We start from the raw sequence: 21,988 nt of genomic DNA, 5'->3' as shown, positions 1-21,988 counted from the left end.
CAGCTTAGCTGTCAACTTCAGCGGAAAGGAGGGGATTGAGATACATTTTTATGCTATAACCTGTGTCAACAGCGGTGCTGAATGGACAAGGGGGCCCATCTGTGCCTCGCATGGCTGATCCGGGTAGACCTCCCCTCTCGACTACTGTAACCTGTTCACAGTCCTGGCTCAGTGGAGCGCACACTGGCAAATAGCGGGGCAGGAGGGGGAGGGAGAGGTAGAGAGGATGAGACAGAGGACAGAGACGGTGACGGCTAGAGAGAGGGAATGTTGATGGGGAGAGGGAGCAACAGACAGACAGGGGCTGGAGATACGGAGAGAGAGGAAAAACAGTGATAGATAGAGGTAGAGAGAGCCAGCGCAGTGTGTCTAATCTCCCTTCAGGGGCGGTGGTGTAAGGACGCCTTCTATGACAGATAAACTCACCCGACAGCGAGCCCGAAATAACAGACATCCACCAGCGGTGGAAAGTAATTAAGTACATTTATTTGAATAATTCCATTTATTGCTACTTTATACTTAACTAGTGCAGTGCCCGTTTGGGGCGTGGCTGATTGCTTGGTCCCTGGTATTGCTGCTTGCAGTGTTGTCGGGTGGTGTTCCTGCTACTGTACGTAGGAGTCAGTGATGTGCAGACCGACTCTTTTCGCAGAATCGGTTACTTCGAGGTGATACATGTAAATGTATCGAACCTTTCAAACTTTTTGAAGTAGGGCTGTCAATTGATTAAAATATTTAATCGCGATTAATGCAAATTAATTGCACATTTCTTATCTGTTCAAAATGTACCTTAAAGGGAGATTTGTCAAGTATTTAATACTCTTATTAACATGAGAGTGGTCAAATATGCTTGCTTTATGCAAATGTATGTATATATTTATTATTGGAAATCAATTAATAACACAAAGAAATGACAAATATTGTCCAGCAACCCTCACAGGTACTGCATTTAGCATAAAAAATATGCTCAAATCATAACATGGCAAACTGCAGCCCAACAGGCAACAACAGCTGTCAGTGTGCTGACCTGACTATGACTTGCCCCAAACTGCATGTGATTATCATAAAGTGGGCATGTCTGTAAAGGGGGGACTCGTGGGTACCCATAGAACCTATTTTCATTCACAAATCTTGAGGTCAGAGGTCAAGGGGACCCCTTTGAAAATGGCCATGCCAGTTTTTCCTCGCCAAAATTGAGCAATGTTGCAATGTTGTCGAGAACCACTCATCGCTGGTTGACTCCAGGGAAGTGAAGATGAGTTTAGTTAGTTAGTATATCCAGCATTCAGCAGCAAACGTGAATTTCAGTCAATGAGCCGCGACCTGCAAATGCCCGCTGTGGACAACATGCTCAACTCAGTCCATAGAGCCCTGAGGCCCCGCCCCCGCTGCTGCACAGAGAGCTGTTCGCTTTATTAATATTGAACGTGTCGCTTGTCCAAATTGCACCAAATTTGACACTGCATGTCCCTGGGTCACCACCAATACACCTGCCAAGTGTGAAGTAGATCGGATGAACTGTTCTTAAAATATGCAGAGGACACACAGACAGAGATTTCTTGCTTCACTAGATGCCTAGTAAAAGATCTGAAGACTTCTTCCGCCACTTGGCCCAGAGTCTCCACAGCATCTGCCAGAGGGAGGGAGGCAGCACCTAGTTTACATACAGCTTTGGTGAAAGAAGATGGAGGTGGTTTAGTCAGTGGGGCAGGGGAGCCGGGAGGTGAAGAGAAAAAAGTGAGTAGAGTAATGTTTGCTCTTCTGTGGTGAACACAGATGGGGAAGGAAGCAGCAGGAGGTGTTGTTTTCATTCTCTTTTTCTCAGTCTCTCCTTTCACCCTGTTGAAGATTGTTTAGGCCTTAAAAGAGGGCCGGACGAGCCATCTGAACTATTCGTCACGGGTTTGTTTTTCTGGCTTTTTGATTGAGATTATGCACACCGGAGTCCATGCATGAACAAGCTCTCTATCTCCCCTAATTCCTTTGGAGAACGGCTTGCTCGCTCGACATTAGTGAAGGGAAAATTGCCTCAGCGGTTATGTGTGTTTTTTTGTCAGGCTGCACCGCTCTTTGTCTCTTTTTCTGCAGCTTAGTCTTAAAAAAAAAAGTGGGAAAAAAGCAAACATTGGTCAAAGTGTGAAAGCACGCTTGAAGGAAGGCCTCAAGGAAATTTGATTTAAAAGTATTCCCTTTGAGTTTACCTTCTCTCACACACAGCGTGCATATGCATGCCTACACCTCTTCCACAGTGCTTCTGAAAACTTTCGAGCAGTCAAGGTGGCAGATGCTGATTATGTGGGCTTTTCGTGTGTGTGTGTGTGATGCAGCAATGTGTCTCCTGCAGTCTCGCTCAGGAGCGGCGACACACGCTGACCTGGGACAGACCTTGAGAGTCGCTGTGACATTTAAAAAACAACCTCCCACTGTCTTGCAAGATAGACAATGTATTTGTCACTTTCTCTGGCTCGCTATTCCCTAACCTCTGTGAACCTCTATGCAGTTATCACTGAATAGGAGAAGATAAAGATATGTACGTGCCAGCGCACCGATCTAGATCCATATTTCTCTTTCGTACTGTTAAATGCATGCAGCCGCACACGGGATTTGGCACCACATCACTCACGTTTTCACTCTTGCGTTTGTCGGCAAACGTCACAATCTTCCCACCCGCGCAATTATGAATGAAAAAGCCAGATAAAAACATGGAAGATAAACGCATCTGCTTCTTTGATCGTGCACTCTGACATGCTTACAACAGATGACGCGTATCAGCGCACATGCACAGCTCCTAACATGCAAGAAGACATCGGCGTATTCAGTCATCTGGAGCTCCTGATTAACATTAATGGCGTTTCTCAGAATTACATTGGCATCTCCTTGCATTCCAATCACCTAAATTTCATGCCTCCCCTCTGCAGGCAGCCCTGTTGATTGTGAGAGAGGAGAGCAGCAATGAGTGCTATCTACTGAGCCTTTGATATGCACTTATCTTTTAGCAGTTTCATATTATGGAAAAGAAAATTGCCTTTAAAAAAAAAAAAAAAAACGACTGGTGCTTTATTACTTTTGGGCCAATTAATTTAATGAAAAATGATGCCTTTTCGAAATAGCGAGGGAAAAATAATTATGCAGAACAATTGACAGGGAAGGGCAAGCATGCGGGGAGGATGTAAGTAGACGTGAATGCGAAGGTACTGTTATTTTGTCGTTCATAAATAATACTTTGTGGTATTATTCAGACAGGCCACATGGTTTTTAAAATATCCAGAAGTACAGGGGAGACTCAGTTTGAAGACAGCTTGCCCTGAAAGTGTCCAAAGCGTTCAGGAAGTAGGGCACTTGCCTCAATGTTCCTTGAAGTGGGAGAGACAGACCGACCTAGATTTCCTCCTGTTTATTCAGCCATTTTAGGTGCTGGCTATTCACATCTCCATTTCAGTGTTCCCCTTCCTCCGTCTCCGTATTTTCTGCTCCTGCGCACAGCCACTCGTGTTTCGTTTGTTTGCTGTATATCTTTCCCCCCTGTGCCCTCTGTCCATATCACCTCTCAGTCTCAAAACATACATGAAAGTAGCTCTAAACGGCAGTGACACATTTAGACAGCTGCTGAGATACCCCACGCTGCTTAACAGCAAGGGGTGTGATAGCTTGACTTATCTCAAAAAACCCTGGTGTACCCACTCCCCAATTTCTACTTTTCGCTGAAAACAATCATCTTATCTTATTTATACAATGCATTCGTCCCCCGCTGATAACCTCAATGCCATATCGCTCCATCATGTAGGGTAAAAGCCCGACAATCAGTCAAACAATTGCTTCAAAAACGTCTTTAATCAATCATCAGAGCTCATCATCTTTTTATGTATTCCAGGGAATTTGGTGCAGTTCTGGTTGATTTAACACAGCTCTAATGCGCCGGATGCGGTCATGAATTGGAAATGAATGAATGCAAAGTGAGACTTGGACTGTTGACCAGTATCAAGCTGACATGACAGCCATGCACACAGAGATGGCATATGTTGCCCAGTGTGGCTTCTGAGCCATCGCCGCAGGAGAGTTTTGACTCGGCTGCTGCATTATGCCCATTCAGGTATTCATTCATACATTACATTATATCTGCCCGAGGTCAAAGCGCGGTGCACAGAGAGAGGGCTCCAGGGGAATACACACGCCTGTCATTGAAAGACAGTTGGAAGAAGTGTTCTGATCCTTTACTTTAAGTTCCAATACATTAATGTAAAAAATACTGTTACAAGTAAAAGTCCTGCTTTCAAAGTCTTACTTAAGGGAAAGTACAGAAGTATTATTAGCAAAAATGTACTGAAAGTATCAAAAGAAAATGTACTGTCCTGCAAAAAAATATCCATTGTTACTGATATATTTCTCTATGTTTTTACATTTTTATTAGATTGTTTCAGTTTTTCTAATTCACTTTGGCTCAATTCCCAAATGAAAATTATTTTTTTCAAAACAATAATTTTGAATCACCGAACAATTAGTTTGTTGTTCACAACAGATTAGAATTTTCCATTCACTCAAGCAAAGTCCATGTGTTTTGGCACATGTGTGCAAAAGAATCAGTACAATTGTCTACAATTTGCACAATAATAACTTGCTGATCAAAACTGATGAGTTGATTCTCAGTGAAATTGTCGTCCCCTTCTAACCATTCTTTCATCGTTTGAGCCATCACATGCAAAATGATTCATTCAGTTATCAAAATATGTCAGACATACATGTATATTCCATAAATATCTATAACATGGTGTTACGTACTGTGAGGAGGTACAATATGTTGTTTTTTTACTGAACTACAGCAGGTTTTTTCACTATTGAGTGGTTAGTTTTTTGGCATGAATCTCATTTTGTGGCAAATTTTCAATTCATTGTATGACTTAACATGAAAGCTCAAAGGTGAATTTTCTATTTATAATACATCTTACACATCGATACATAAATACACTTACTGTATAAACACATGTACATATCCTGTTTCTGTTTACTACAGCATTGTACAGTATTGACTTTAACCAGTAAACTTTGACCTACTGTTGAAATGGAAATCTAAAAAGCTCAATGTGATACACATTCAGCTACACAAAACTGACATTCTGGTAGCACAGTAAGCAGTCAGTGTCAACAAAAAGTAGAACAAAACACAGATTTGCATATAAGAAACATTTCTAGGGTTGACTGCCGTGATGAAAAAAGCATGTAAATATTTTGGCCAGTACGGCTCACACAATGTCATTGACACACAAGGACAAAACAACTTGGCATTTTGGTGGCGTTGGCCAATTTACTGACACAATAACTTGGTTTTGAAGCACGAATGAAATGTTTTGGGTGAGTTACTACCTTTTGCAGACACACAATAGAGTTGTGATGTCCCATGAAACAGTTATGACAATAGCCCTTACAGTTTAGAGAATGTTAAGACTGTTTTTGAAAAATGAGCCAAAGCGATTGAGAAAAACTGTAATACGAATACATCAATAAATTAGTAGTAGTTTACTGTTGTAACTGGCCACGGTGGAGTTAGTTTTAACTACTTAAAGGTGCTAAGTACAGGATTGGGAGCATTTCTTTTGCCTCTCAAGGGTTCTCAACATGGCGACGGCGAGTGGGCGGCTCGCAGCTAACAGCGTTAGCAGCACTGACAGCAATAAACAATGCAAACAACGGCTGACAGAGATAACAGTGTTTACCTGAGAGGGAACCGGAGGGTGGACGCCTTGTTCCGCAACAACGCTGTCGCATTATCAGCTGTAACTGCCATATGAGAGCAGTACAGAGCAGCAGCCGTGAGCTAGCAGGTGGAGCACGTTCACATGCACAAACCTGCACTAAAAGGCACGCACGTCCGGCCCGTTGATGTCAACAAAACAAGGAGAAACTCGGATTACAACACACACAGAGGGAGAGCAACTTCATTCTCTGCTCAGGTAGACATTACTCCTCTATATCTTTACATAGCAAATAGTTGTTTGCGGCTATATTAATGTTCTGAATATCAAATCTAGCACCTTTAATATACAGTCAGGTAGTTTAGTCCAGTGGTTCCTTACTGCACCGTCAAAGATCAAGATAAGTCACAAAATAAATTTGGGCGGCTGTGAGATGATTAATGGATCAGGAAGAAAGAAAAAGCAATGTTCTGCTACACAAATTTGTATTCATCCTATAATCTTTGCTTTTTTTGTTTGAAATATTGGATAATTTGACCTCTTTGCACCTTGAATAGATATTTAAATGAAACGACCTGAGAGATTTAGAAGAGAAATGTCTCATTGGTGGAATTGCTAATAACTCATAGACATCTGAAACATGACAAGTAGATATAAAAAGAGTCACAAGCCAAACAGGTTGGGTTTGTATTAAAATCTCAACATATGTTTATATGTAAAATCTTAATCAGACCTGTGACATACATGTAGTGCAGTAAAAGGTACAACATTTCCCTCTATATTGCAGTGGTGTAAAAGTAAATCAAATGGAAATACTCAAGGAAAATACAAGTAAAATGCAGTACTTGAGTAAATGTACGTAGTTGCTTTCCACCACTGTTGAAAGATGACAAATCAGTTTGGTTTATACAGGTATTGTTTTGTGCAAATCTCACAAGCCCCCCTGATATATCTCCATTATAACTGTGTTTATAGCGACCGCAAATTCACTTTATCTTCTTCAGAAATCATAATCTCTCCTAGTTGAAGCAATTACACCGCAAATGGTGCGAATTTAAACAGCAGCAATCGGTGTCTTCGCTGCCTAGTGGGAGGGAGCGACCCGCGAATTGATATTATCACAGAGAGACTTGGTGGATTTCAAACTAAATGAACCTCAAATCAAAATCAAATGAATCTCGTCTTGAGTAGGCTATCAAAGACAGAGAGAAATGGAAAGAAGAAGAAGAAGAAGAAAAAGGGGAGTGCGTTTGGGACCTGGGCGCCTAATGCACTCTATTCGCAGTTAATCATTTTTCTGCAGCTCTCTCCTCTCTTCACCTCCTAGCTCTCTCTCCTCCTGTATCGTTTTTTTTTTCTACACGTCCACTTTCATCCTTTCATCTCTGTCTTTTCATTCCTTTCCCTCTACCTTCATCCCTGACACCTCAGCGGGCAAGGTGGAGGGGAGAGTCTTGATCCCAGGCAGGTTACCCTTAGCAACAGACCACCCATCCCTCTGCTGCCAGCGTGTTTTTCGGGGCGATCCAACTAGCTTTGGCGCCAACGTTGCCAACTATCCCCTCCTCTCAGCGGAGAAGCCTTTCTGCCTCATCATGTCTTGTGATTGGGGAACAAAGCACCCCCTCTTTTACTTCACTTCGCCCTCCGCAATCTAGACCTGAGAGATAAGAACACTGTCTGCTGTAGCTGCCAGCCATTAGCGTTAGTATTTTAACACCTGTTCCCGTGCCACGTGGGCGTTCTCATTTCAACGCAGCGTGCGGAGACATTGGAATAAACAAGGGCTGTGACAAAATTTCAAAAAAACAACCGTCTGTGTCTGTGTATGTGTGTTTCAAGTGTGTTTACATTCATCAGCCTGTCTGTTTGTGCCTGGAAGTGCGTGCCCAGTGTACATAAACAGATGGATGAGACTCTCTCTCTCTTTCTCCGTCTCTTTCTCAATGAACTGTGGTCCAAGCTTTGCTCGATGCTCAAAGACGTGTTTATGGCTACCACACACAAGACAAGAGAGCCACTCTGTCCATCCCATTACATTAGAGTCTGTGTCTGCTCAAATTTGCATCTCTTCCTCCAATAATTACCATCCATTTCGTTAATTGGGATGATGTGCAGCTATCTGAAATAGCTACAGTTTGTTTCCCCCTCTCTGCTTTCCCTTTCTCCCAGTGTGGTTTTGCTTTGCATATTACCCCAGACATGGCAGGGAGAGCGTGCAAAATACAGAGGGCAGCTCTTCAAACAAGCCAAAATCTTTTGTGTGTCTATTCAAATAATTTCACCCCGTGACTCTTTACCAAGCAGCTGCAGCGATGCATGTGATTGTGACTGACGGTATTCTCTATGGGGAAACACACAGAAAGGTCAAAGATAAAGTCGCTTTGTGATTGTGCGATACACTGTTGCCATATGCCTTTACTTTTTTTTTTTCCATTTATTCTTACTCAAACACTTTAGTGTGTTTGGTTTCGGTGTATGCTGCGTGCAAATACAGACCTGAGAAAGTTGTTCATTTCAGAAAAAATGAGGGGAGGAGAGAACGCGGGATGGATTGTGTCCCCGCTTGATTTATCGTGCACCGGTTTCATTCTTGGGCTACCAAATAGAAAGTGCTCGAATTCAGCAGCACATTAAATTAAATATCTGCCGAACAGATTCTAATTTGATCACCAAGCTGTTTCAATTTCATTAGCCTAGTCCCTAATGGACTTTCACAGCATATTATTCCATCTAGCACAAATCCTATTCATTGGCTCTTTTTTTTCTTTTTCTAAATGAGCCCCCTGGCACGCGGGGACCATGTGTCCCAACACGGTGCGGTGTGAGGTCACAAGAGCTGCTCTTTCTTTAAAGGACGCTGGTGCAGAGCTAAATGAAATAAAACCTGAGTGCACACTGAGTAAATGCAATCAAACTAAAGATTTATTCGCAGCACCTTCTTAACAGCTGTTGCAAAACATCAGTGCGTGTTTTAATATAGTCAAGGCAATGTTGAATGTGTGTATTGGTGTGTGTGTGTGTGTGTGTGTGTGTGTGTGTGTGTGTGTGTGTGTGTGTGTGTGTGTGTGTGTGTGTGCAGGCGACTGAAGCTCTTTGCCTTTGCATACGGCCTGATTACATGTCATCGTTGGCTGGCACACACTGCGTTGTCATGGTGCAAATGAAGCACTAAAGCAGCAAGTCGGGCGGATGGAAATTCATGGCTGAAGTTTTGCCACGCTTCTGATTTATCAAGCTTGTAATTATGCATTCTAATTACTTCAGCTGTGTAGTAGTCTGACCATAAACAGACATGGAGCAACACAGCACCGTTGAATGGATCTGCTCTCTAGACATGGTGTTTTTGTCTGTTGGCAATCTATAATAACATGTTGGAACATCTGGTTATATATTTTATGAAGGTCCATAATTATATGGAAGGTGAAAAACAGATTAAAAAACAGATTATCACCTGTGCTGTTAGTGTCAAAACATACAATAAAGTGAATGAATAGCTCGAAATGAATGGCGCTGATCCAATGCATAACTCTTCCATTTCAGCAAAGCAAATGTATTACTTTAATATAAAACAAAACCAAAATAAAATGAACGATGCAAATTCCTCAAACATTGCAATATTTGAATTAAAAGATTAAAGATGAAAGGGTTTTATTTGTCGTAGGCGTATGCAATATAGGTTCAGTATGTGCAGTGAAATGTTATAGTCTTGAGACTGTGCTAAAATGGCTCGTGGGAAATAAAATAAACATTAATAAATGAAATGTAATAAATATAAAGTATTAAAATCTATAACTGTGTAGATGGCCTGTGGATTTTTCAGTTTATAAAAATTAGGGCAGTCAGTCAAATAAAATATTTAATTGTGATTAACTGCATGATTGTCCATGATTAATTATGATTCATTGCACATTTCTTATCTGTTCAAATGAAAGGGAGATTTGTCAAGTATTTAATACTCTTATCAACATGGGAGTGGGCAAATATGCTGCTATATGCAAAAGTATGTATAAATGTATTATTGGAAATCAATTAACAACACAAAGCAATGACAACTATTGTCCAGAAACCCTCACAGGTACTGCATTTAGCGTAAAAAATATGCTCAAATCATAACAATGCAAACTGCAGCCCAACAGGCAACAACAGCTGTCAGTGTGTCAGTGTGCTGACTTGACTATGACTTGCCCCAAACTGCATGTGATTATCATAAAGTGGGCATGTCTGTAAAGGGGAGACTCATGGGTACCAATATAACCCATTTTCATTCACATATCTTGCGGTCAGAGGTCAAGGGACCCCTTTGAAAATAGCCACGAGAGTTTTTCCTCGCCAAAATTCCGCAAAAGTTTGGAGACTTATTTAGCCTCCTTCTCGACAAGCTGGTATCAGTATGTAGTTTCATATGATGCCAGTATCTTCACTCTAGCTTTAAAACTGAGCCCGCTACATCCTCCGAAATCACAAGTTGTGTTAATACGTTAAAGAAATGAATGACAATATAAACAAATTTGCGTCAATGCGTTACCATCGCGTTAATTTTGACAGCTCTAGTAATAAATATAAAGTATTGAAATGTAGAGTGTGTACAGTTGTAAGGCAAACTATACAATAAACAGTGCAAATGCTTCACAGAGGACAAAGTGCTAGACGAGGCCTGGACAGAGGACGGAGTTCACTATCCTGATAAACTGTCGGAAGAAGTATATTTGTCAGTAGTTCTTGAAATTAGGTCCAGATTCATTGGCAGTATAGGATGCAGCAACCAAAGGTTATTTCAGGGATGGTGCCTCTACTGAGACAATGCAGCCAAGACACACACAGTAAAGTATAGTAGTGATGATTAGGATCAGTGCAGTGTCAGTACTCTAAGTTCCAAAAGCCTGAAAGTGATAGTGTGGACTCTAGACTCGCAGAGGACTCTGCGGTAACATTGATAAATGTTTTCACCAGGCCGTCCGCCATTAGTGTCAGGGCAAGTTACAGCCACAAGAGCGGACAAACAGGAAATGGAGAAAGAGCGGGTGTAAATAATTGATAAGGCTGACCCGGCGCGATTCATATTCTGCGGCAGAGGATCAAAGAGCGAGCCTCAGAGTTTGACATTGAGCCCGAGCACAGGAGTCAAAGCCATTACCTTCTCCCGGCAACGCCGCTGCTTGTGTTTGTATTAAAAATGCAATGACTCTTCCTATTCAGTCTGGGCTAACATTAGCTGGCACTCCTCTGCATTAACCAACTGGCTAATGGACTCGCTAGTATTACCCTCGCAATTACCTACAGTAGCACTAAGCACAGCGAGGTGGAAGCCATTTTGCTCCTGTCCATTCGATGAAGCCGTTCCTGGCTCTCTCAGGTGTGAAATATAGCCTGTTAGACCTCTGGGTTCTTTTAGGTGTGATCAATATTTCAGAGGCACCAGGCCTCTGCGCCTTGTATCCTCCCACATCGCCCCTCACAACAGCTCTGCAGCCGATTATGAATGTCTGAATTAACGTTTGAATCAATTAATGATTAATGGACTTTCACGGTTTTCAGAGAAATGTTTATTTGAATAGTGCATTAAGACTGTCGCCGCACAAAGCCAGGAACCCTGAACCCTGCAGCCTCTGCTTCTAAAAAGGAGAAAGTAAAGCCATGTCTGTGGTGTTTTATTCAGTCCCGCTGCAGAGTATAGCTCTCCAGAATTAGTGCCTTTTTGTGGCCCTTGTCTGTCGGCAGCAATACGTATGCATCATTGCTCTGAGCAGCTGCTTGTATATCAAATTGTGCTTTATTCATGACATTAAAATATGTATTCCTACCCCTTCTTTCTTTTTCAATACTTTATATCCCTTTCAATACTTTATATCCCCCGAAGCCAATAATTCATTCACTTCATTCAAATTAAACAATAAACCCATATGTTTACACTAACCACTTGTGACTCTAGCCATGCGGAGAGCTTTGCTTTATTTGCCCAGACTTTTAGATGTGTCTCTGAGATTCTGCTGCTACACCAATATAATGGAGGAGAATGGGATTTGTTTTTTTTTGGTGCTCACAACATTGAAAAATACAAGTTGCAACTTTTCTTTTCAGAATCATTGGTCTTGTTAGGCTGTGTAACCCGCAGAACTCTCTGTGCCAGGTTTTCAAAGACTTTCTATCAAAGAAATAGCCCCTATGAAACCTCCCGACAGTGTGTTCGCTGGATTATCCAGAGTAACGGGGACATTGTTGTAAGTAAGACACAAATTGCTGTTCAAGTTTTTCAATGTACTTATTCAATGATGGGAGCACCACAAATGAAGGGATAATGCTGGTGTTATACATGTTTCCTCATGGTCAATAAATCCCAAGAAAAGACCAAAATCAGCAGTGCGTTAGTCCATCTCTCAATGTTTTTTGACTTCTCCAGCCTGTGTGTGGCAGTCAGCCCACGGCCCATTGGTTCTACTGAAGATGTACATTTTTTTTAAATGGGTGACAAATTCATAGTTTCATATTTCAACAAAGGTTAAGTGATTTACTAAAACAACTGGGCACTGTAGTTTTTAGCAAACATATCTCAAACAGGAGTAAATAGTGCATTTGTTGGGGACTATTTTCAGTGGCGGAATGAGACACGTTTTTTGCTCTCGTTAGTTTTTACATGAGCAGGACGGTGTATATGGGATTACGTCAAACAAACTGAAGGAACATCAGTGTGATTCATTGATATGGTTTTAAAGGTGCTCCATATGGAATTCAGAGCATTTCTATTGCCTCCACACGGCTGTCAACTTGGAGAAGGCTGAGCCAGCGGCTAGCAGCTAACGGTGCTAGCAGCACAAACAGAACAAACAACAGCGACAGTGACAGAGCTAACAGTGTTTACCTGGGGGGTAACCGGAGGGTGGGTGCTACGCTTCCGCTACGAAGATGTTATCAGCGGTAACCGATGTATGAGAAAGTTGAATGAATAGCCAATAGGATCGCTCTCTTCCCGTCACGGGCTCATTTTTGTAAAGCCTGTAAACAGAGCCATGAGGAGGGGCAGGAGTCTAGTTTTCTCCCAGAACACTTATATTACAATATGCTGAAAGGTCATTATGGAATTTTTGCCCAATGATGCCAAAAATATTCTGCCTACTGCCATTTTAATGTATTGTGGAAATAGAGACATTCTTTCTGTAATTAGGGCTTTCAGTTTACCAGTAGCGTTATGCAATTTCAAGGCCGCAACAATAATGCCTGCTTCCTGCCCAGCCTAGAGTTGTCAAGTTGTCAGTACATTCTGTACATGAAGAAATGACTTGCACTAAAGGCCAGCACACACACAATCCTCTTCCTCCACAGCCTCTAACATCCTACCCTTTAGCAAATTTCTTACTCCAGGGCCTGATGCGCACCAGAACAGACAGCTACAAATCACTGCGCCGTCTATGAGTTATCTCTGTCAATTACTGACGATAAATGGCTTTGGCACTGTGAAGGCCAGGTGCATCAATCCGCCGCGTCCTAGCTTCTCCTCTCTATTGATTCTACTTCCACCGCTCCTATGATCCAGTTTTGATGGCCCCTGACCGCAAAAGCCGACTTGAGCGCTGATGTCAGATGAAAGGCTGGATATGTAACCCAAACTCCCACCCTGGGACATGTTCACATTCCTGATATCAGATCTTCCTCCCTCCCAACTGAGACTTAATATAGATCCACTGGAGTCATCCCGCTACAACTACTCTGTGCCCGTACCAGATTTCAATCAAGGTTTGATTGCAATGCAATACCTTTTTGTTGGGGGGAAAAACTCCCACTTTAATAACATTTCCTGACCTTAAACTGCTTTCAATGCACATCTTCTTATAGAAGATATCTGGCACACAACCGCATGCGGGATCATTTCTCCATTTCTTTCTGTCTTCATACCTCTTTTGTCAGCGCTTTTTCTCCCCAGCAGAGCTAAATGTGCTAATTCTACCCATCTCACCTCCACAAAATGGCTTTCAGATGTCTATATCTGTCTGGGGCCCGTGGCTCAGCAGAATGACCATTCAGCGAGCTTGGGGATGGGGTCTATTGTGAGCGGCTTGTGTCGCCTGCACAGCATCTGTCTGCTAAGGGCTGTCTGCGATGGCGGTCGGCAGGATCGCCCACCACTGCTTTTGAGTGATTCTCTCTCCTTTCGCTCTGCCCGGGGCGCTGCATGTGTTGGAGGCATTGATCGGCCCGGAATTGGATTGTGGCGGGCCTGATTACTGATGTCAGTGTGCGCCGGGTCACGTGGGACCAGCTGGAGCTCCTCGTGCCAAGCCAGGGGCCAGCTTGCAGCGACGGAAGAGGAGGAGGGGGAGGCGTGCGTCGCTCGCCGGAATTACATTTATCAGTCTTAGTTACAGAGAGCATGAACACAACATGCCCACACATACTGTACACTTAAGTGACGCACAAACAAACTGCCGGCACAATCTCATTCTATTCCTATAGCGGTAAAACAGTCGGCATTTGTGATTGGCATTAAATAGAGAGCGTGGGAGCGTGTTAGACTATAAAAGGGCTTTAGCACATCACACCAGCAAATTACCACTTTCCCTACTGTAATGTCATATTTAGAGTGTTTGCTTTGAGAGTTAGTGAGGGCGACTGATTGAATGTTTGGACACTGCTTTGTATTTTTTTGCCACATGAAACAATAGTAGCGCAAGGTTATATACTTATGACTCTGCGTGTGTGTTCCGGCCTCCGTTCGCATTCGAGTGTGTGTGTGTGAGTTCGAAAGTGATTCTCCGCGCATCATTTGTTTACGCCTGGAATAGCGGCCATCATCTTTTCCACTAAGAGAACAATAGCCATTTTTCCCCCTTTGCTCAGGAGACAATGAAGTGCCTTCCCGCCTCGCAAGCGACAGGCCAATAAAAAACGTAATTGGATCTGTCAATCAAACACTGCTGCAGCGCGCGGGGGTGGGCTGGCTGGCAGGTGGGTGAGGCGGGAGGGTAGCCGGACATTACAGGAGTAGTCAAGAAGAAGGGAAGAGAGAGGGAGAGCGGTGCCATTGCGAGAGCACTACCGCACACAGTTTCCCCCCTCTGCACACTGCCCGCGGGCACTCAGCAACAGTTACAGAGGTGTACAATTGTTGTGTTTTGTTGTTTGTTTGTAGCAGGGCCAGGAGGGTGACGATCTGTCTTTGTTTGTAGGTATTAGTGGGTCGGTGATGTGGCTTTGATGCGACTACACAGGAGAGCCGGGGCTGCCAGAGCCTCTGAAGGTCACAGCGGATGTACTAGCGCTGATGTGTCTGTCTGTGCTTTGTATGCGCTCAGGCCGTCAGACATAGTGGGGGTTTTTTTCCTACCAGGGAAAGGTCCTGTCATTAGTCAGGAGAGCCAGGATGCTTTAGTAGTATTTTTCACGGTACAACACACACACTGAACATCACCTTGTCACATTAGATCATCAACATATCCCTGTTGTGTGCTCACCTTAGCCCGTCTAGGTGCATGGATTATATGTAGATGAGCAGCGAGCAGCGCCCGCACACTTGTGCACACACGTTTTTTTATTACGTGCGGTTGTCTGTTGCTCTAAGTTTTAATGACAACTACTTAAATTAAGAGCCCATTTACAACCTCTCCGACAGAGACGTTAAGTGCGCATTCAGATATTCTGCTCGTCCGACTCCCGCTCCGAGCCCTACCTCGGCTTTTAGGAGATGGCTTTCTCGTGTCTTTGGTGACGTTCTTTTTCCATTATTAGTCGAGCCCAAGATTGTTACGGAGGAGAGCTGCTCTGTCGTTCCTTGCATTATGGTCTCAAGCACCGTATCTCTTTTTTTATGAAGAGACAAAGGGTGTTTTAACTGTACCAAGTGAGGCATTGAATACACAGTGCAGATCCTCACACCGCCTTGGCAGTTAAAAGTACTTGTCGAGGGAAACTGCAGCAGTCTCTGCAGGTTCTAAGCACACAAAGTCATTTTACTGCAGACTTTGGACAACTTTTCACTTCCTTAAAAAACTTTAAGAAAGATTACCTTTCTGCTAGATGCACTGTACCTTAAATTAAGGCTAGAATAAACTCCTGCACTTGCTAAGAAACAACAACAGGATCCTAATTTAGATAAATATAAAGAGAGCCGTCTGTCTTCCAAGGTTTTCTAGGTGCTCTACTTAAGGAGTAGAAATGGGAGGACAAACTTGATTTAAAAAGTTAATATTTGTTCCTTGTTGGTCTCATATGTATTGCTTTTTCCTTTTTATTAATAGAGCAAAAATGCCTAAAGAGGAAACTCTTGCTTTTGCTCCAGTAATCCGGTGGTATAGTAATATTATCATTAGGGCTATCAAAGTTAACGTGATAATAACGCAAATTTGTTTTAACCTAACTAATTTCTTTAAGGTATTTAGATTTCAGTTGTTCTGAATGTTCATGTTATGATTTGGGTATATTTTTTATGCTAGATGCAGTACCTGTGAGGGTTTCTGGACAATATTTGTCATTGTTTTGTGTTGTTAATTTCCAATAATAAATGTATACATACATTTGCGTAAAGCAAGCATATTTACCCTCTCCCATGTTGATAAGAGTATGAAATACTTGACAAATCTCCCTTTAAGGTACATTTTGAACAGATAAAAAATGTGCGATTAATCACGATTAAATATTTTATTCGATTGTCAGCGAATCTTTGAAATGGAGAACATTTGAGAATGTGAAAGTGTGAGGGACTGTGTTAAGTCTAGGTTGGCCTTATTAAGTGCTCTCCTACCGTATTAAGAGCCTCTAATGTTAAATAGAGATCATCAGGTTTAAGTGTTGTGTCATTCAAGTTTTATCAGTCCTGCAATGCTTTGGTGCCGACAAGCACTGTTAAATTCACCTTGACATTATCAAGGTCTGCATTGCAACAGTTAGGGCCGGTGATCTCAGCTGATCAGTTAACAATATGTCTGTCCCCTGTGCAAGTCTTCTTAATTTTCGTTTTGTTATGAGAAACGGTCCCTCTGCTGCTGGCTTCTAAAGTAGGTAATTACACTGAGAGATTCCCTGTGGGGGATTAAAACAAATGACACAGAAAACACAGCCCTTCCCCTTCACCACTCACTCGAGCCCTGCCTCCGCTCTAAAACCTTTTGCATGTAACGCCCACATGCACATATGCGAGCAGCCGCGATAAAACACACTGGCAGCTCATGAAAATGAGTGGGGTCGAGGGGAGAGGGGTGAAATGATGGGGAGGGATCACGATTTATGGACACGCTAAAACCAGTTTAGCGTTAGGAGCTAAACAAAACATATGGTATTCATACAGTTTGTAAGGGCCGCAGCAGAAAAAAGGCATCTGTCCTGCCAGTTTCGCAGTGACAGGCTGCAGGGAGCATTACTCATCATTACAATCTCTGCTGGCAGCCTATTTTCATCACATTACAGTGGTATAATGAAGCGTAGCGCTGGCGTCCTCAGGTCCTCTTGAGTAGTTCGCCATTAGCACCAGCCGAGGGCATTCATCCAAGTAGCTTTATTGAACTTTTTACAGTTAGTTTATTGTATAATTAATTCGTTACTGCACAACAATAGGTGGAATCTTGGCACAGCAGCAGTTCAAATTTGTCTAGCTTAGCGACAGATGTGACTTATTGAGAAGTGGAGCTCTCTGTATTTGATCCCATTTGCCAGTAGAGTGCTGTATTCAAAGATTTGGATTCATACAATGCTGGAATCAGACCACTAACTTCTTCTGCCCTTCCTCTCTTTGTGTCTTTTCCAGGAACAAGGCAAAGTAGGTGTGACGTTCAACATTGGGACAGTGGACATCAGCGTGAGGGAGACAACCACAGCGGTAAACGATGGCAAATACCATTTGGTCCGATTCACCAGGAACGGGGGTAACGCCACTTTGCAGGTGGACAACTGGCCAATCAATGAGCACTTTCCCACAGGTACTGCCACTCTTATTCATTTGTTTGATGAATTCCTGCAAGAGTTACATGTAGAGTAGAATTAGAGTTATAAAACCACTGGACGCCACCTATTTGTTTAAGCAAAGGGCACCACCAAGGATAAAAAAAAAAAAACACTTCCGATTTACAATTCAACAATTCACTTCCTTCTGTTCTTCTGGGTAAAACATCTCAGAAGTCTAATGCTACGTTCACATTGCGGGTCTTAATGCTCGGTTCCAATTTTTTGCCCAGATCCGATCTTTCTGCCTAGAATGTTCTCATTCATGTTTGAAGTGACCCATATCTGACATCAGTGTGAACGAATCTCTGCCCTGAAACGCCTCATATGCAACCAATAACGCCACACACACGGGGGACTGCCATCTGGCGGCGCATTGTTCCGAAAATACACAGTGGAGTTGTTGGGAGTCCAGTGATTGCCAGACTCTGTTAACATATTGCTCAATTTAACAGATCTGGGTTCCCCGTTACACAGATGTTACACCTAAATCATAACATATGACTTTGTATGGCTCCTAAAGAAAGACGTTTCATTTCGGCTGATATTTAACTTTAACAGCTCTTCTGTGAAGTAAATTAAATAATCCAAAGTAAGATGTGTATCGTTATTGTTTGACATCCCAAAAAAACGTCCTTAAACTTACTTACTTTGATTAAAATATTTAATTGTGATTAGTCTTCATTCTACCTTTAAAACTGAGCCCGCTACAACCTAAAAATCGCAAGTTGAGTTAATGCATTAAAGAAATTAGTTTGGTTAAAACAAATTTGCGTTAACACATTATTATCGCGTTAACTTTGACGGCCCTACTCTGAAATAATCTGATCTGTGTCACATGAGAGCAAAAAAAAAAATCTGATTTGTGCCACATTTGCTTGCAGTGTGAACATAGCCTAAGAGGCATGCAGTAGCATTAGCTGGCACACACTCTGCTCCTGTGGCAAACCATGCGTCAGACAACTTCTCCACTCTCATGCCCTCACACCTGACTCCACAGGAGAGGAGCGCACCGAGCTAGGATCTTTTGTCTTGCAAGAGGCATTAACTGTGCAACATCTGGCCGGTTCATTTCAAGGAAAAGGGATTGGAAGGCACCAAGAGGCATTTGGTCGGTGAGCATAGAGGCAGAAACCAAGGGTGGCCTGTTGGCCAGATAAAGCCGCTGCCTGCCTGTATCTCTCATTCCCAGGTCAGCAGAAGCAGCACAGCAGCTGCATACAAATAGGGCCATCAGACAGAGCCCGCTCCATCTGGAGGCTAAGGCACTCCCTTCATTTGGAACAGAGATGAGCTAACTAGCTGAGAGAAAGGGTGAGACGGAGAGAAGGAAGGGGAGAAAATCATCTCCCGCTTCTACTTAACAGTCCATTAAATTGAGTTGGCTCTCCTGGTCTTTGATATGTGTCTACATTGCCAGCCAGCTTAGGAGAGGCCCCCCTTTGTGTCCTCGTTTCCTATTACCCACTCTTCAATTTCACTCAGTCAAACAGCGAAGACGCACTGGGAAGCAACATGGGCACAAAGTGGCAGTTGAGGCGCAGAGAAGTTGGGATGACAAAAGATAATATGGAACTTCATTGATCTCCGAGGTAAAATTGAGCCATAGCAGCAAGACATAATTGGACAGAAACAGATGTAGAATAAATGTTTAAGATTGACTAGTGTTATATTACCAGATGTGGAGCTACTGGGAACGGAAACGTGTCCAGAAAAACAGCTGGAGAACACTGGAGAAAAAAAATACAGTGCAAAAGCGCTGATGCTACCCAATGGTAAGGCGCAAACAAATAGGAGTTGATCCCTTTCACTTCTCAGCCCTATGTCTCAGCAGCCCTACAGCATGCTCCTAGTTGCATGTCATCACCGAGGACAGGGCAGCAGCATCCTCTCCTGGCATGACCTGGCACGCTGTTTCGGTTTGGTTCAATGCCAGCGCAGGTGATGCTAATCTCTTCTGTCTCTGGCTTTCTTTTGCCGTCGGCTGTCTTTTGCCTTTTTTTCTTCTTTTTTTGACCAGATAAAGTTGGACGGGTTTCATAACTGCATTTCAGCCACACTAATACCGGAAAATACTGCCATAACATGTGGCACACAACATGCACACGAGTGACATCTCCATCACGTACCCATTGGAGGAATTGAACTAATCAGACAAATGTGACTGCATTGTTGCACAGAGGTATTTGTTTTTTGTCACGCTCCTTTAGATCTCGGTCCTGTATTACACAAGAATGCAACTATTCTCCATCTTTAACGTTTTACACTTCCCCTCTTTTTCATAGACCCATTTTTGTCTTCTTTAGGGGGAGATAGCAGGTCAACAGTAGATATCGCATAGAAGTGGTGAACATCATCTGAAAGCTGGGAACCTGAAGATTAATTTGAGATGCAGCTCATCACCGTGTGTCGAATTGGTCTAGTCATACAGAATCAATTAATTACTTAAAATAAATTGTGAAAGTGGATAAAGCCTGAGAACATTATGATAGACATATATGATGGTCATTCCCATGCTCTATTATGTCTCATAAGTTGCTGCAGCAATGTTTTGGTTGATACCATTTGTTACACAGATTTGGTGGTAAATTTAACCATTTTTACCACTCCAGAATTGATAGAAATGATCAATAATCCCTCCTAAATACCACATTAAGACACCACATTAAGCTTTTTGGATCCACAACAGTCTCAGCTTTACAGTGATACCCAATTTATGTAATTCCAAGACTGTTTAGGGACCCCAGTATGCAGAAATATTCAAATACACCATTTTTAGAAAAGACGAAAATAACACATTTATACTGCATGCAAAAAAACTGCATGTTTTTTTGCCCCAAACTGCATGTGATTATCATAAAGTGGGCATGTATGTAAAGGGGAGACTCGTGGGTACCCATAGAACCCATTTTCATTCACATATCTTGAGGTCAGAGGTCAAGGGACCCTTTTGAAAATGCCCATGCCAGTTTTTCCTCACCAAAATTGAGTGTAAGTTCATAGCATTATTTAGCATTCTTCCCAACATGCTAACATGACATGGTGGGTACCAATGGATTCCGTAGGTTTTGTAGTTTCCTATGATACCAGTACATTTCACTTCACTCTAGCTCTAAAAACTGATCCAGCTACAGCGCCTTCAAGGAGTGGGAGAGGTTATTGGCCAGCAATTTCGGATAACAGCTGAACCCCTACCACCTTCATAATTATCTAGAAGTGCTTTCTGCATCACATTCAGTTGTTGTTTTCTCAACCTTCTATTGATACATCTGCCAATATCTATGATCCAAAGCCAGCGTCCATTCAGAAATCACTGCTAAATGTCCGTTGGGTTTGCGTCTCATTTTAAGCATTGCACAACAGAAAGAGCTCTGACTTTTAAAGCGTTGGATTCCTTCCAAGTGATTCCGTTGAGGTTTGTTCCCTTTTCTGTCCACCTGCCTCGTCTTGGAATAGAGTTGAGGTCGGGGAGATCGAATGCGTGGTAATTTCTTTTTCTCTTCTGCACAGGTAATTTGCAGGACACTCAGTGATAGCAATTCAATGATGATTGATTTTTTTTTTTTTTCCCTTGTAAAGGCGTTGTCATCTCATGAGTAATTACATGTTAGGGTGCAGACTCATCGACTGCTTTCTCACACTCCTAATGCGTTACTTGAAGGCAGCAGCCGCCACAAGGCTCTCAGGTCGTTCAATAAACAGTTACCGGATCCGGGCATGCCCTCTCTCCCTGGTAGGGAATAGGTGAGAACAAAGGTGTTGGTGGATTGCTTGTCATTCAAAGCTGCTTGCAAAATAGCCTGGGGCGTGTAAATTGGACATCTAAACAGCAGTGTTTGCAAAGTTGGCCACCAAAGTATAGAGGCGTTGGGATCTGCTCTAAATGGCAGCAGGTGGTTTTCAGTGTTACATGCTTTTAATTATTAATAGAGCAACGTTGGGTCACATTTATACACATTTCTTTTTTTGTAGGATTGACTTCTTAATTGACGATTTCGCTTTATTACAATTTAGGCCTTCCTTTTGTAGTTTTGTCCGTCTTTCATAACATAATTATGACATCATACTCACTTAAAAAGTGACATCTGGGTTTAGTCAGATGGCGCAAGAAGTACGAGCATATAGGTTTTAAACAAAACTCCAAGTTAGCTAAAATGATTTGAAGAAGAAAAGAAAAGTAAACAATGTTATTAAAGTTATTACCCAAACTGGCCATTTAAACATCCATCACTTTTTGCAGAACAACAGTAATTGTGTGCACAGTTCAAACCTATTACCAACATTTCATCAGGTGTGCTCACTTTCAATCTTAGCTTCAAATGTGGTTTAGATAATGTAGCTAAACCCTGGGATCGTGTTTCATATTTTATTTTATT

The 21,988-nt window shown here is 42.5% G+C and overlaps 1 protein-coding gene across 3 annotated transcripts in view; it reads left to right on the top strand.

Annotated features, from left to right (window-relative positions):
- The window catches only part of nrxn3b (neurexin 3b), a 458,514-nt gene that overhangs the window by 389,565 nt on the left and 46,961 nt on the right, over positions 1-21,988 (top strand). For all 3 annotated transcript variants that reach the window (XM_074615644.1, XM_074615645.1, XM_074615646.1), the window contains one exon: positions 17,419-17,590. In XM_074615644.1, the coding sequence (XP_074471745.1) occupies positions 17,419-17,590 (172 nt within the window). The remainder of the gene's footprint in view (positions 1-17,418; positions 17,591-21,988) is intronic.

Source organism: Sebastes fasciatus, chromosome 18 (assembly GCF_043250625.1).
Source record: "Sebastes fasciatus isolate fSebFas1 chromosome 18, fSebFas1.pri, whole genome shotgun sequence".
NCBI classification, from domain to species: domain Eukaryota; kingdom Metazoa; phylum Chordata; class Actinopteri; order Perciformes; family Sebastidae; genus Sebastes; species Sebastes fasciatus.
The sequence above is the reverse complement of the archived record's forward strand: the minus strand, read 5'-3'. Positions and strand labels throughout refer to the sequence as shown.